This window comes from Stegodyphus dumicola, chromosome 9, assembly GCF_044657685.1.
Source record: "Stegodyphus dumicola isolate Sdum_Otavi_A_Nest chromosome 9, ASM4465768v1".
Taxonomy (NCBI): Eukaryota; Metazoa; Arthropoda; class Arachnida; order Araneae; family Eresidae; genus Stegodyphus; species Stegodyphus dumicola.
The window spans coordinates 101,100,979-101,114,673 of record NC_140776.1 but is presented as its reverse complement, the minus strand read 5'-3'; the positions used below and the strand labels follow the sequence as shown (position 1 = coordinate 101,114,673).

The window sequence follows — 13,695 nt, the reverse complement described above, 5'->3', positions numbered from 1 at the left end:
AATATAAACCTGTACAAATGATTAAAAAAACTACACAGATGATCATACTTTGAGTTTCATAAGTATTGGTTTTGTAATGATTATCTTTGGTTTGTTCATTCAGAAATGTTGAATGACTCTGACCTTTCTGTTTATGTAGGTTTCAGTGATCCATTTGTGATTATAGAGCTTGTGCCACGGCACTACTTTCCAAACTGTGTTAAACAAAGAACCAAAGTCCAGAAGAAGACGCTGTATCCTCTTTTTGACGAAGCATTTGAATTGTAAGTAACTTTCCTCGTATCTAATCGAGATTAGGAAACTAATATGGATAATACAAGGAGCATAAATCTGGGCTACGTTCAGCTCTTAACACACCGCTATAAATGACTTTAATAAATCCAATTATGCTGAAAGCTGCTTTCCATGGATTATTAGCAACAGAGGTGATATTAGTCTAGAAACTCACTTTTGCGTCACCTAATCACTTTTCAGATTGTTGTCTTCAAATGTTATCGCTATGTATAATTAAAAAAATTAAACAAATTCCAAATTTGGGCTTTCAGGTGCTCATACGGACAGGTGCCCATTGAATGGAGGACTACGTTATTCAAAATCTGAAGTCTCTAGGTACCATTGTTTTTTCACAGAACATACATAATCTGTGGAGAATCTGTGGAGAAACATACATATATTCACGCAGATTCTTCATTATTTAATTTATTTAAATTTAATGCAGGCCTCTAATATTTGGTGGCAATAATTTGAAAAGAACCGACATTAATAGTGAATCGTCGCAAAATGCCAAAAACGAAATTAATAGCCCTTCTGGGCAAATTGCCTCTTTGTGCCAACATTGAAGAATCTGTATGCATGTACCTTCCACTGTGAAAAAACGATGGGACCTGCAGACACGTAATCCACCACACGTATCCTCGAAGCCCAAGTTATAATTTCAAAATTTTCCGCTCCTTTTCTGTGCAAATGTAATGCATTTTTTCATTAACAAACTCAGTGGTTTGAAAGTGAAAAGTGGTAACACTGTTCAAAATAATTTGTTTTTCAGCTCACCAGACTAATGGTAATTTAAATGTAAATGTAATCTTTCAATTTTCATCAACGAAGAATTTTAATCAACTGTTTCTAAGCAAACTGTTTCCACTGACAGAAATAAAATATTTTTATTTTCCAAGCCCCAGGGTATTGTTATTTAGTAAACGTAAGCTATTTAACTTTTAGATTTAATGCGAAAGTTTACTGAGTAACAAAATGAGCAATTTAAAATCAATAAACATAGTTAACATTTTTCTACTTTTTAATATGATTGATTTAAATAAAAATGCATTAAAATCATGAGATATTTAAACAGAAATATTAAATATTTTTATGAAATTGCACTAGCTGGAGCAATTAATATTTTTACATACACTTTTTCTTTCTTATGATAACTATTTTACTCAGCTGGTCGCACAAGATTTTAAAGACAAAATATAACTAATGAAAAATATGTGTGGAAAACCTTACTTTAAATTTTTTGTGATTTTGCTGTTGAATTTTATGTATGAAAAACGTGATATTTAATAAATTATGTTAAACACATAAGATATTAATAATAAAGAGACTGATAAAAGATTTTTATGTAATCTCAGTGAGGAAACTGAGCATCGATATGGTGAACTGAGAGGAGAGGGAAAGTATCAGCGAACACTTAACACTGTATCAGGAATCCTAAAAAATGTTCTTTAAATACTTTCTAATTTTTCTCTTGAATTCGCATGTTGCGTAGGTGCTGAGAAAGCGATGCAAACTAAAAAGATAAAATATTGCTTTAGCAGGAATGACTCCAAGAGAGGGCTGCTAATCTTCGATACTCAGCGAGAACATAAAAAACCTTAACAAACTCTCTGTTGTGACATTAAAATCTGAATCAAAGGATATTAAAAATGGTACCATTATTAAAAATTCTAGGAATTTTTTTTTACGACATTTGAATGTTCCTTTATTTAGACAGATAATTTTTGCCTTTGATTGAATCTAACGTAATCCAAAATGTGCAATGTTTTTCATCATGCTGGATATACACGTATCATCTACAATATTTGTAAAAATTATAAGGTTTTTTATCTGTGTTTTTTAATTATAGCAAAACATTTGAGGTTTTTAGGAACTATCAGGTTTTTTTTTTAAACGGAAAGCATGAAACTTATTCCTTGCCAGGAATTTCACCCAAATACATTCAGTTACTAGCTGCATATGCTGATTGCTGCACCGTAAGGACATGTGAGAGGAGTGCTTAAAGTCGTGAGAGAAGTTCAGATTGCATCAGGTTTTTCTGTTTACTGAGAAATATAGCAGCATTTAATTTTTTTGTCATTTTCTTTTGTCAAAACATGTAGTTTTTTACATGCTCTGATATACTGGGTGTCCTAAACGCACATCAAATTTTTAAAAAATACAGAAATTCCAAAATTAACATTATTAGCAAACACTACAATGAATGATACGCTTATATTGATGCAAGTAATATATCACTAAAAATTTCATTTGCAGTTTATCATAAAATTTCTTTCTGCGTATTTCCATCTTGAAAAACAAAAAGTTTTCAAAGCTAATAGCGCACTCAAATATCAAATGATATATTATTTATAACGTTATAAAGTAGTCATTTTTTAAGCAGATTGCTATTAATATGCGATCTGGAGTTTCCGCAATTTTTGAAAGTTTGATGTGCGCGACTTTTGGATCACCTTGTGTATAGTAGTTGATTTTTTTCTAGGGATCAGCGTAGTATGTCAAGCGTTATCGAGCTCATAAATCAGATTCATAAAGTCAGTTCTCGATTTACTGAGGTAATATTAGAAAAGACGTCCATTATTTGCTCAAAGTTATAGTTTACTCCAAGATATTTTTAAAAATAACACACGCACAGGAATCTCTCAGACTAGGTATTCTAAAATTTATCAAAATTCATTTCAATGTAAACGAATAATGTTTCTATTTTCCTTTCTGTTATATTTTGAATTGAATCAATCGGAAACAGAAGATTTATACTTGTGTACTCGTTTTATTTTTAAGATTGAGCAATTAACGATATGTATATGTTCTAAATTACATACAATATAATTATTATAGTATTACTATAGTGGACAAATTAATTGGGACAAGGTGAGTTTTTCAGATAGTTTTAAGTTGGCTGGCAGCCGGCGCCAGCAGGTCTCTCAAAGCAATTTTATCTACTTTAATGTTATCTGAATGTCTGCTTTCGACTACATATAACTGCCGTAGACAATAAGTTAGGATTTTTATAGTATCTTTAAGCTTATTTCTTTGTGGAAAGGAAGCTACTTTTGAATAGATTTTAAATACGTTTTATATTCTTTCATTTAAGTGTAGTAAAAATGTATATAACGCTCGAGAGCAGAGGTTATCGCACTTAACAGTCACATACCCATGACTGTAAGATACGGCTCCGTGCTTCCATAATCAAGCGTTTCTCGAATTCTGAACGGACAGAATAGAAAACCTGAACATTTTCTCCAGAAAGGAAGGACACATATGAAAGAAAAAGGAAACCAATTCCAAAATCTGATAGATTCCTACTCCAAAATAGCATAATTAATTCCACAAAAACTAGAAAGAGAACGTTTGTCTATTAGTAGCAATACTCATCCTCTATATGCGTGACATAGATTTCCCACTGCTGGTCTGAAGGCTAGAAAGCCAACTAAAAAGAGCTTTTGATACGTCAAATGAAGCAAAATCGATTATTGTCGGTCCAATTAAACCCATTTATTTGTTCATAGTTACACATCTAACACTGTTAGACAGAAAAAAAGTGAATCAATAGGATTTCAACATATCCAACAAATTGCAAAATACCTTCAAAAACAAATATTTTGTGATTTTTTTCAGTTACTGAAAGTCTAGTTTCTATTAATGAAATGAGGAATTCGTCGAAGTATATAGAAATTCAAAACTTAGGATTTTGCCATTTACGAAAATCCTTGTAGGGACATTTGAACATGACTTGGCTCCATGCCACAATTCAAAATCTGTCAGAAGATTTTATGTCGTAAAATAAATTTAGTGTGCTAGACTGATCAGGAACTTCACCAGACTTAAATCCACACGTAAACATGTGACACATTCTCAAACATTTTAGCAAAATGGATTGTATGACAAAAGATCGCCTGATAATTAAAGCTAAAAAAGTGTGGTTCTATCATAAAGAAGTAAAACCATATATGCACAAGAATAGTAGAGTTAATGCCTAAGTGCATCCTAAAGGCCATTTCTGCTAAAGAACGACATATTTCTTGTTAATTTCATTATTTTCACTGTATATGAAAGTATTTATATAAATTATAAAAAATGGCTTTTCCCCAATTAATTTGCACACTGTACATACTAACAGTGGGCAAGAACAACTCCCAAATACGATGACATCATCTGTTTGCCATTCACTCTTCCCACTGTTGTCCAACAAATTAAATTTTTTTGAGCAAAGCTTGGCTAATCTTCAATCAATACGCCCCTCAGTTTATCGGGAGATTAATGTAATTTTACAAGAAAAACACATATAATTTATTCACATGGAATACACATACATGCATTCCGTTTGGAATGTACATATATTATTTAGGATTCTCCAGTTTCACATAAGATTTCCTTCATCCATTTAGTTTCGTTTAGAATTTTGCATGGATTGCTACTGATTCTCAACTAAGAATAGTTAATTACTTAATTTAGACAAGGAATTGAGAGTATCAAGTCTGATAAACTGTTGTTAATGCACTGCATTTGCATTTTTTCTAGTCACGTCCCTTACGAGCAGCTCAATCGTGAAGGTGCTGGACTGTGTTTTAGTGTCATGGATCACGACATGGTGACAAAAAATGATTTCGAAGGGGAGGCCTTCCTCTCTCTCTGCAACGTTGTCGAAATTTCCGGCGACGAAATGAAAGACGTCAAACCAACAGAACTCTGTTTGATGCATCCCAATGACAAGAGTGAGTAGAAATTTTTTTTTTCTTTTTAATAAATTTTTGCTTCATTAATAATGTTAGAATTTTGTTTCCAGATGTTGCATTCATTCCAAAATATGATAGGTCAGAAGAATGCATGCCAAAATTGCCCACCCGAGAACTGAAATTTAGTAAAATAGGAAAGAGCATTCCGATGTGCCTCGGAGGAATTGAATGGAATTATTAAAATTTTGAAAAGTTAGATACACTTATATCCAAAACTAAAATTACAAATACAAATTTACAAAGTTACAAGTTTTGCAATAATTTAAATTTTGATGATGTTAAAATTTGATGTATAGAATATGGGCTGATTTCTCAATCTGTAAAATTCTTCTATAGAACTAGTACGTTATAAAAAAATCCGAAAATTAACTTATTTCATATAAATTATGTTTTCACAATCATTTAAACTAGGGATCCCTAATAGGGTAAGGAGAGCCCTCCTTACCCTATTAGGGATGAAGAGGTCGATGAAATTTTAAATGGGGTCCAATGATGATCAAGGAATCGAATGAGAGTCTATAGCCGAATAATACAGGGTGTTTATAAATGAATGATGTGGTTTTAAAAATTAATAATAAATCTCTGTGTTACTTTATATGGGCAAACCTTACCGTATATGCATCGACACCTGCCTAAGTTTTTGATGCATTAATCACAATTCTTAAATATGTGCACCCTTGGTCACACGACAGACGTCTACACGGTAATCAAATTCCTTCTATACTCGGTGTAATATGTCCGCCTTGACAATTTGCAGTGCATGCTTTATTCAGTCACAAACTTTCTCAAGGGACACTGGAACTAGTGGTACATAAGCTCGGTCTTTAACAAGCCCCCAAAAAAAGAAATCACATGGAGTTAAATCCGGAGACCTGGACTGCCAGGGGAAAAGACTGTTGTCTGATGTTCCAGCTTGTCCAAATCAGCGTTGGTGAAGAACACGATTAAAACTCTCGTACATACCTGGGAAAATGGGGCAAAGCACCGTCCAGTTGCAAAGTTAATCATCATAAATCGTGTTCAGCTGATGTAACAACCAAGTTTCTAATGTATTTAGAAATGAGTCAAAGATCATACTATCTTTTGTTGAAGAAAAATGAATCATGCACTTTCTTGCGGGACACCGAACAGAAAAAGTGCTCAAAAGTCACGCTGAACTGAAACCACAGATCTGGACACATCAAAACGGAGCACACAAAACAAGCGTTTCTTGTTGCGATACCATGTTGGAAACTGACGCTGAGACTGCGCTGTAATCATGAAAAGCAAACAGCAGGTAGCACAGGAGAAATTTGGACAATTTTCAATGCTTATTGTGTAGGTTTTATCACAGGTAAGATAATATATAGATTTATTATTAATTTTTAAATTCGCATCATTCATGTATAAATACCATGTACTGGTTTATTTGACATAAAGCTATAACATGTAGTAAGGAATACATCATATAAAATATATATGTTAGCGTGAAAGACCGAGAATGTCAGCACATACCAAATATGTAGGTGAAAGACCGAATATTTGGTTTATTCTTATATATTCGGACCATACCAGTGAATGTCAATCATATATTCGGAATAAATATATTTTTTAGGATTTTCAATTATATATTCGGAATTATTCTTACATATTCGGACCATACCAGACCAGCGAATTGTCAACACATATCAAATATGTCAGTGAAAGACCGAATATTTGGTTTATTCTTATATATTCGGACCATCGCCGGTGTATGTGTACAAGCCCAGATGTGGTCTGCTAGAGGTTGAAACTTAACTAAATTCTGAACTGGTGTTGTAAGCATCGCGCGTTTCACATTCGTAGAATAAAATAAAAAATAATATTCGCAATAACAAGGCTAAAACTCGACAGATTTCGTTCAGTGAGGTTTCGTAGCATTCTGACGTAATTTATGTGCATTTAAAATTTTAAATAAGACGTTCCGTTTCAGTGTATCGAGCATAATATACGGTGGGCTAGCAGTGATACTTCAATCCTGCATCATACTTGATATGTTGGACGCACGGAGAGAAATTGAAGCGAATCATATATGATACGCTTTAAGAGAAATCTAGCTGGCACATAAAAATGACAGCTAAAGTTCTCTTAAGACCTCTCTGCTGCAATCGCAGCCCTTATTTCCAGGCAGAGATGCGTTGAAAAGAAATCTATTTTTGCCAGGCTACCAGGAGTATATACAGCCAGCGACTAACATATCACAATTTACTGTCTGCGACCAGTATATGACAGCATCGAACAAAGTCAAGCAAATCGTCATATCTCTTGAAATAAGTTGCATAAATATGTCAAGTTCCAGAAAGCGAATAACACGGTTTTGTTGATGATAGAATGTTTGACAAACCTCATAGATACCAATTTATGTTGGCATACCATTTAGATAGATTATGTTCACCAATTTAAAGCTCAAAGTAATGCAAGCACGCGCGCTACTTTACACGTGATCTTGTTCCGGAGGGAAGGATTGCGAGTAAATGCAATATGCTGAAGTGTTGCATCTGAAGTTTTGAACGCGCATTTACTAATTTTCCCTGAAGGTTTCGTGATTACTGTGATTGAGAAATCCTATAATTTTCATCGTAAGCGATAAGCAATATTCAATAATTGTAACAGATTATGTAATAAAACTATGATTAATAACTTTAAATGACAAAAGTACACCTTTTCCTGTTACTATAAATAATACCGGAATCTCTTCTTATTAAATAACAAATATGGTCAAAGAGCACAGATTTTCATAATGCTCTAAATATATTTCATTTTTCCTTTTCAGATGAAATCCTGTTAGCTCTAGCAGCAAGAAGTTGGGATAAAGACGCTCAGGATTTTGTCAAGAATTTGAAGCACAGGCGGTAAAAATATGCTTATGATGCTAGGCTTTAAATTATGAACATTTATTGATTATAAGGATAAATTTCATATGGAAGGAGAGGTGAAGATTCTAGTCAATGCATAAAAAATAACATCCCATTTATACATCCTGAAGAGGGAACATCTATTTCTGTCGAAATTCCAGTATTTTGAGCACATCGTTTCCTTGTATTTACCTGTAAATATCACCTGCACCATACCTCATGTATGACATCTTTACGTTCGTCCGAGTGCTCTGTGTAGCACTCAAAATATGTGCTGAAATGTGTGCTAGTCATTCATAAAGTTATTCAGTAAATTATCTCTCAAAAATAAGCTTTTAATTTTAAAACAGTGTTAGTAAACATAAAGGACGACTCATAAATGCTGCATATTAGTAAATACTATTCAACGTAACTATAAAAAATAATATAATGGATAGAAATCACTGAGTGCCAAAATATATAATCATCTTTTTTATAAAAAGTATTATTATAAAAATTTATCTTTTGTTCCCTTTTTCCGGAAGATTTTATTATTACATTGTTTTTTTTATTCACTAAATATAGCTATCACGTTATTCAAGTATTGTGAGAGATGCAGTTTTAAGTTAAAGATTTATTTTCTCTCAATATGTATGTTAGTTTGATAGCATTAATCTAATTATTGGATAATTTGGAATTAAAGTGACTACAGTTTTCATTCAAAAACTCCAAAATTTAATAGGTAATTATTTGCATACTGATAATTATGAGTTTACTATAGTTATAAGTTAGATAATAAGCAATTTAAAAAATGAGCATGTATTTATTTTTTTGTTCATTTACAAATTTTCAAGTATGAGCATTAGATATCAGATTTAATTATTCTACTCTCTTTAGTAAAATAACCATGAGAATATTGTTATGTCACTAAATTGTGATTCTACGGTCTGAAGATACATTTGTATTTTTTAAAATTTAACAAAGCTTTTTAGTTAAACCTTTAAAGCTTTGGGCAAAACCATTCTATTAAATGCTTGTGGTGAATAGGTAAATTTAGCTGAAATGATAGTAACAGCTCTAGGCAAACTATTATTTTGATCTCGCACTATTTAGGAAGCTGTATTGTTAAAACCAAATATTAAAATCAACTTTTCCAATTCAATTTTGCTATTTTTACATAAAAGTAATTTTAATTACGATACGCATCTTGGTTTTTAATAAATGGGTAGTTTCCAGCCCGTAACACTCCAAGTTCGTTTTAACAGCTCATATCCATAGACAGAGCAGTACTTTTATTTCAGAGAGATGCATTATAGTGAAAATTCGTGAAACTCTCGAGGATGTGGGTTTGTACAGTTCCACAAGATATTTCGTAAACAATGATAAATATTAGCCGAGGACTTTGCATGCCAGAAAGGAAATAATGATCGATCTAATTACTATGTAACTAAAAAAATATATTACACATTTTTAAACTGAAATGTATTTTTATGAACCAAAGAGATTTTGGATTCCAATTTAACACCGTTAATTTAGGTTAAATGTATCATGTAATTCGACAACAATTTTACACTTACACAAGTTTTCTATATAATTATCACGTTTTTCAAAAAGAGATATTCGAGAACGTTTGTCGGCATTAAAAAGATATGGAACACAACTTAATGTAACATTTTGTCCAAAAATATTCAAATATTTGTAAGATAATTAACTTGCATTCATAAATATCATATTCATTAACTAGACAATTCAAATATTTAAAAAATTATGTGTTTACTTCTTTTATTTCTTTTAATATTTTTTCAGATATCATATGCATTAGATATCAGATTTAATCATAATTTGAAGTTATGCAAAGTTCTGTTTTCAAGGTTGGATTTTGGATTAGAATTACTCTGTGACGTCGTTTCTTATAAAAATTCTAAGGGGATGTAACTTAAAAATTCTTATATGTAAATGTACCTTAACAAACGTAATAGAAATTACGAAATAACAAGAAAACAATCTTCGAAGTAAGTGGATTTATTGCATGTTCGTTCAAAAATTTTATTTTCATAAAATCTTAAGACAACCCACTAAAATCTGCGAAAATATTCTCGAAAATGCGCTGTGAAAATATTTACCCTTACCTATTGCTAAACGATGAGCGACAAATATGAGAACATGCGGTCTTGAATTTGTAAAATGAGAACTAATCGGATAATTTTTAGTGGATGTAACCGCTTACTTTAATGAACTGGATATGCGTTATTAATGTCAAAAGCAGCCAATAAATATTTTAATAAATGTAGAATTTGAAATTTCAGTATTCTGAATCTAAAAGAAATAACAAGATTCACTCTAAATTTCTATCTGGAAGTCATTGTAAACATTACACATAAAAATACGACACTGAGTACTAGTTTAATTATAGACTTTTGAAAAGACATACCAAGAGTTTAGAGAACATAAATTCCATTTCAATATATTTGATACTTAACTTTCAATTGGCATTATACTAACGAACAACAGCAGTCAAATTACAAGTGCAAAGATATTTCAGACTTAAATGGTAATTTTATCATACGCAAGAATACTCTAAGTTATACCATGCTCAATAATACTTATTAAATTCTGTATACAATTATTAGCATATTTTTATAGGGCTGTTGCGAATGTTTATTGGACTCTGCTAGCTAGAAAATTTGATGGGTTGTACGATCAGACTCTGTGGTTCAGTTGTATCTAGAGTAATCTCTATCCGCATGATATTTAAAAACATAGGAAATCAATTTTGATTTATTCAGTTATACAAAATTTTGCTTTATTTAAATAAATTATCTTTTGTTGAAAACTGCAGTCACGATAATTCCAAAATAAATTGTTAGTCAGCAAAATTTCAAAATAATAGTTGCTAAGAATTGTATTCGGTACGTTTCCGTTATGAACCTACCACGCATTTTGGCACAGCGAAACCAAACATAACACAATCTGGGGACTATGTGTGTATGTGTGTACGTGTAAAAAATAAAAAGTAAACACACACACATATTATTACAGTAGTGCCGCCAAAATGAGTGGCAGGTGTATAATGGAAAAGTACCTTGTATTCAAACGTTTGGTAATTCTAGAACGTATTCTAGTTATTGAATATGCATTTATAATAACTGCGAAATGCTGCCATTCTAAGATATTATCAATTTCAAAATCTGCTGTAGCATGGTTTATTTAGAACTGACTAAAACATAATTTTGTCTATTAAATATTTTTCAGCATACGCCCTAGGGATTTAACTGCTGCTAATAAACCTTACGCAGAAGATATTTATTTGCTGAATATAGAATGATTTATTTCTAAACAGTCGGTGTTTTCACTATAATATTAAGCAAACTATCACATTGTATTGAAGTGTTTAAAGATTGCGAAAGTTTTAGGAAATTGATTGTTAAAAATATGTATGTCAATTAAAAATGTTGCCTAAAATTTCGTGTACGCTGTTCCAATAGTGCATGAGAACGATTTAAAGATCAATTAACATTCTTTTTAATTCGCTAAATGTCTCTTGGTGTCCTCACAAATTTCCTTGGAAAATAGAAACTTAAAAGTACCTACATTACAAGAATACTTTTATATCATTCACTGACTCTACAAGGTACTTTATCCTTTACCTTACAGATAATAAAACAGACGTGATCTTAAGGGATTCCATAAAAGTTGAATAAATCTTGAAATTATTCCATGAATGTCGGAGCACAAAGCTTGTTTTGGCCTAATGCCAAAATCCATCGTAATGTTTCTAGCTCTAATTCGTTTTGAAACTTCCGCAGAGGCTTTTGTATCTTTCGGTTCAAGACCCATAACGTTCTAAATTTAAAAAGTAGTAACAGGATTTAAATCATGAAAGAAGATGCGTTTAGAGAAATGACATATTTAATGAAATGGCCTTCTTACCCTGAAAGGGAATCCGAAAGGAATTATTTGCTTGGTATGTTTTGACAAATAGCGATTCAACTAATGGAAGATTGTTTTAATTTTAATGAACAAAATTAAATATCAGCGCGTAATTTTTGAATAAAATAACCGAAAACTGTTTTCATCTTTGCTTTAGCAAAAATATATGCTGCTGCATTCTCACTGCGTATTTCTTATTCTGAGAATTTTATTTAATTTTCAGTATTAATGCATTTGAGCTTAATAATAAAACTAAAACGGTTTTCATGGTCACATGAGAGTATATCATTTTTCTGATCTTTTACCGATAATGAAAATTTCCCAGAATCTATTTCTGAATTTAAAAGAATATTTTAATTTTATATTAACAAGAAACAAAAAAGGAAATGGAACCATTTCTGGCATAATTCTATGATAATATGCTAATTAAAATATTTAATATGCAAATTTATAATACCTTTAAGCGGTACAAAATTTTATTGCTCCTAAAATATTACAAAATGGAACTTACGGCCTTTAAAATATTTAGAAACCTATACCAAATTTTAAGTTCCCTGAGCAGTAAACATGAAAATAATATTTTTAAAATCTTTACTCAATATGCGATCTAATATCAAAGTTTTAGTTAAAAAATTGCAGTATCTTGTTATTATAGGAAGGACGTTTAAATAGGCAAATCCCGTGAATCGTGGAAAAAATTCGAGATAAGGAAAAAAGCAGAATCTTCTAATGTTTTTGGTCATCCGAAATTTTATTTCTCAATATTAATCTAAAACTTACCAAACATTAAGTTCTAAAATTTTGAAAGATTTTTTATAAGTTCAGTAGAAGCCTACAATTGTTGCAATTTCTCTAGAATCCTTTAAATCCTTTGCTTTGGTTTGAAAGGTCTGTGAAGAATCTTGAATTTTTTATTTTTATGTAGATTACATTGATTAATAATTATATAGAGCAGGGGATTTTAAGTGGTACGCAAGAGAAAAATAAGCGGTACGCAAAGAAGCAAAGTATTTTTAACTTCTAAATTCAAAAATTAAAACCCCAACATCCTGACTGAGCTTTTTCTCTAACGCTCGTGACTCTAACACTCTGAGCTGTGTTGAAGAGTGGTGGTGGTAGTAGTACTTTGTAGTGGTGGTACTAAAGTTTCCAATTTTTCTTTAGATGGTACGCGTTAGTCAAAAGGTTGAGAACCGAGAAAATGAACTTCACAGTTCAGCAGTTTCAGTTATTTGTTTCATTTCTATCTTCTTGATAAATGAAGGCATATTTTTGAAACTGTGTACTTAATTTAGGTTTTACTTACACGTATATAACAAGTTTTGTTTAGATTAAACATTTTTAATATAAAATTCGGGCTTTTTTATCTATTTATACAACAAGACATTTGAGAGATTCGATGTTAGATTTGGGACCTCTTTTAAGATGGCGGACTCGAAAAAATTTAGGATTCGTTCCACCGCTGATAATAATAATCAATTTGTTCATAATCACTGATTTATCTTTCGTATTTTCCACAAATGAATGTGAATTTTATAAATTAATACAGTGCAAGCTTTACCTCAGCTCTCAGTTTCATATAAATATCAACAAAAAATTTTTGCACATATTTACGGTATTATTACTTGTTAGATGAAGCTATATATTAAATAAAACATTTTAAATCTAGAAACCTGAATTCCTTAATAATTATATATTTGCATTTACTATAGTTTCACACGCAGATATTCACGGAAAACGGTTCAAAATGAACTGTATGTTTTTATTTTATGTAAGATTAAATGAAAAATTTATTCTTTTCTTATAATATTAAAATAACACAGAGTTTATAGAAATCATCGAAAGAAATAGAGCTGTTCTTATGCACTTTAAGTGTTTCTCATATTTGCATACCTCATAAAGAA

General features: G+C 31.2%; 1 protein-coding gene across 1 annotated transcript in view; it reads left to right on the top strand.

The window, feature by feature from the left end:
• Window positions 1-13,695, top strand: part of LOC118194764 (BAI1-associated protein 3-like) — a 282,557-nt gene that overhangs the window by 256,110 nt on the left and 12,752 nt on the right. The window contains exons 29-31 of the mRNA XM_085823822.1: window positions 140-263; window positions 4,795-4,988; window positions 7,801-7,879. Coding sequence (XP_085679948.1) covers window positions 140-263; window positions 4,795-4,988; window positions 7,801-7,879 — 397 coding nt within the window. The remainder of the gene's footprint in view (window positions 1-139; window positions 264-4,794; window positions 4,989-7,800; window positions 7,880-13,695) is intronic.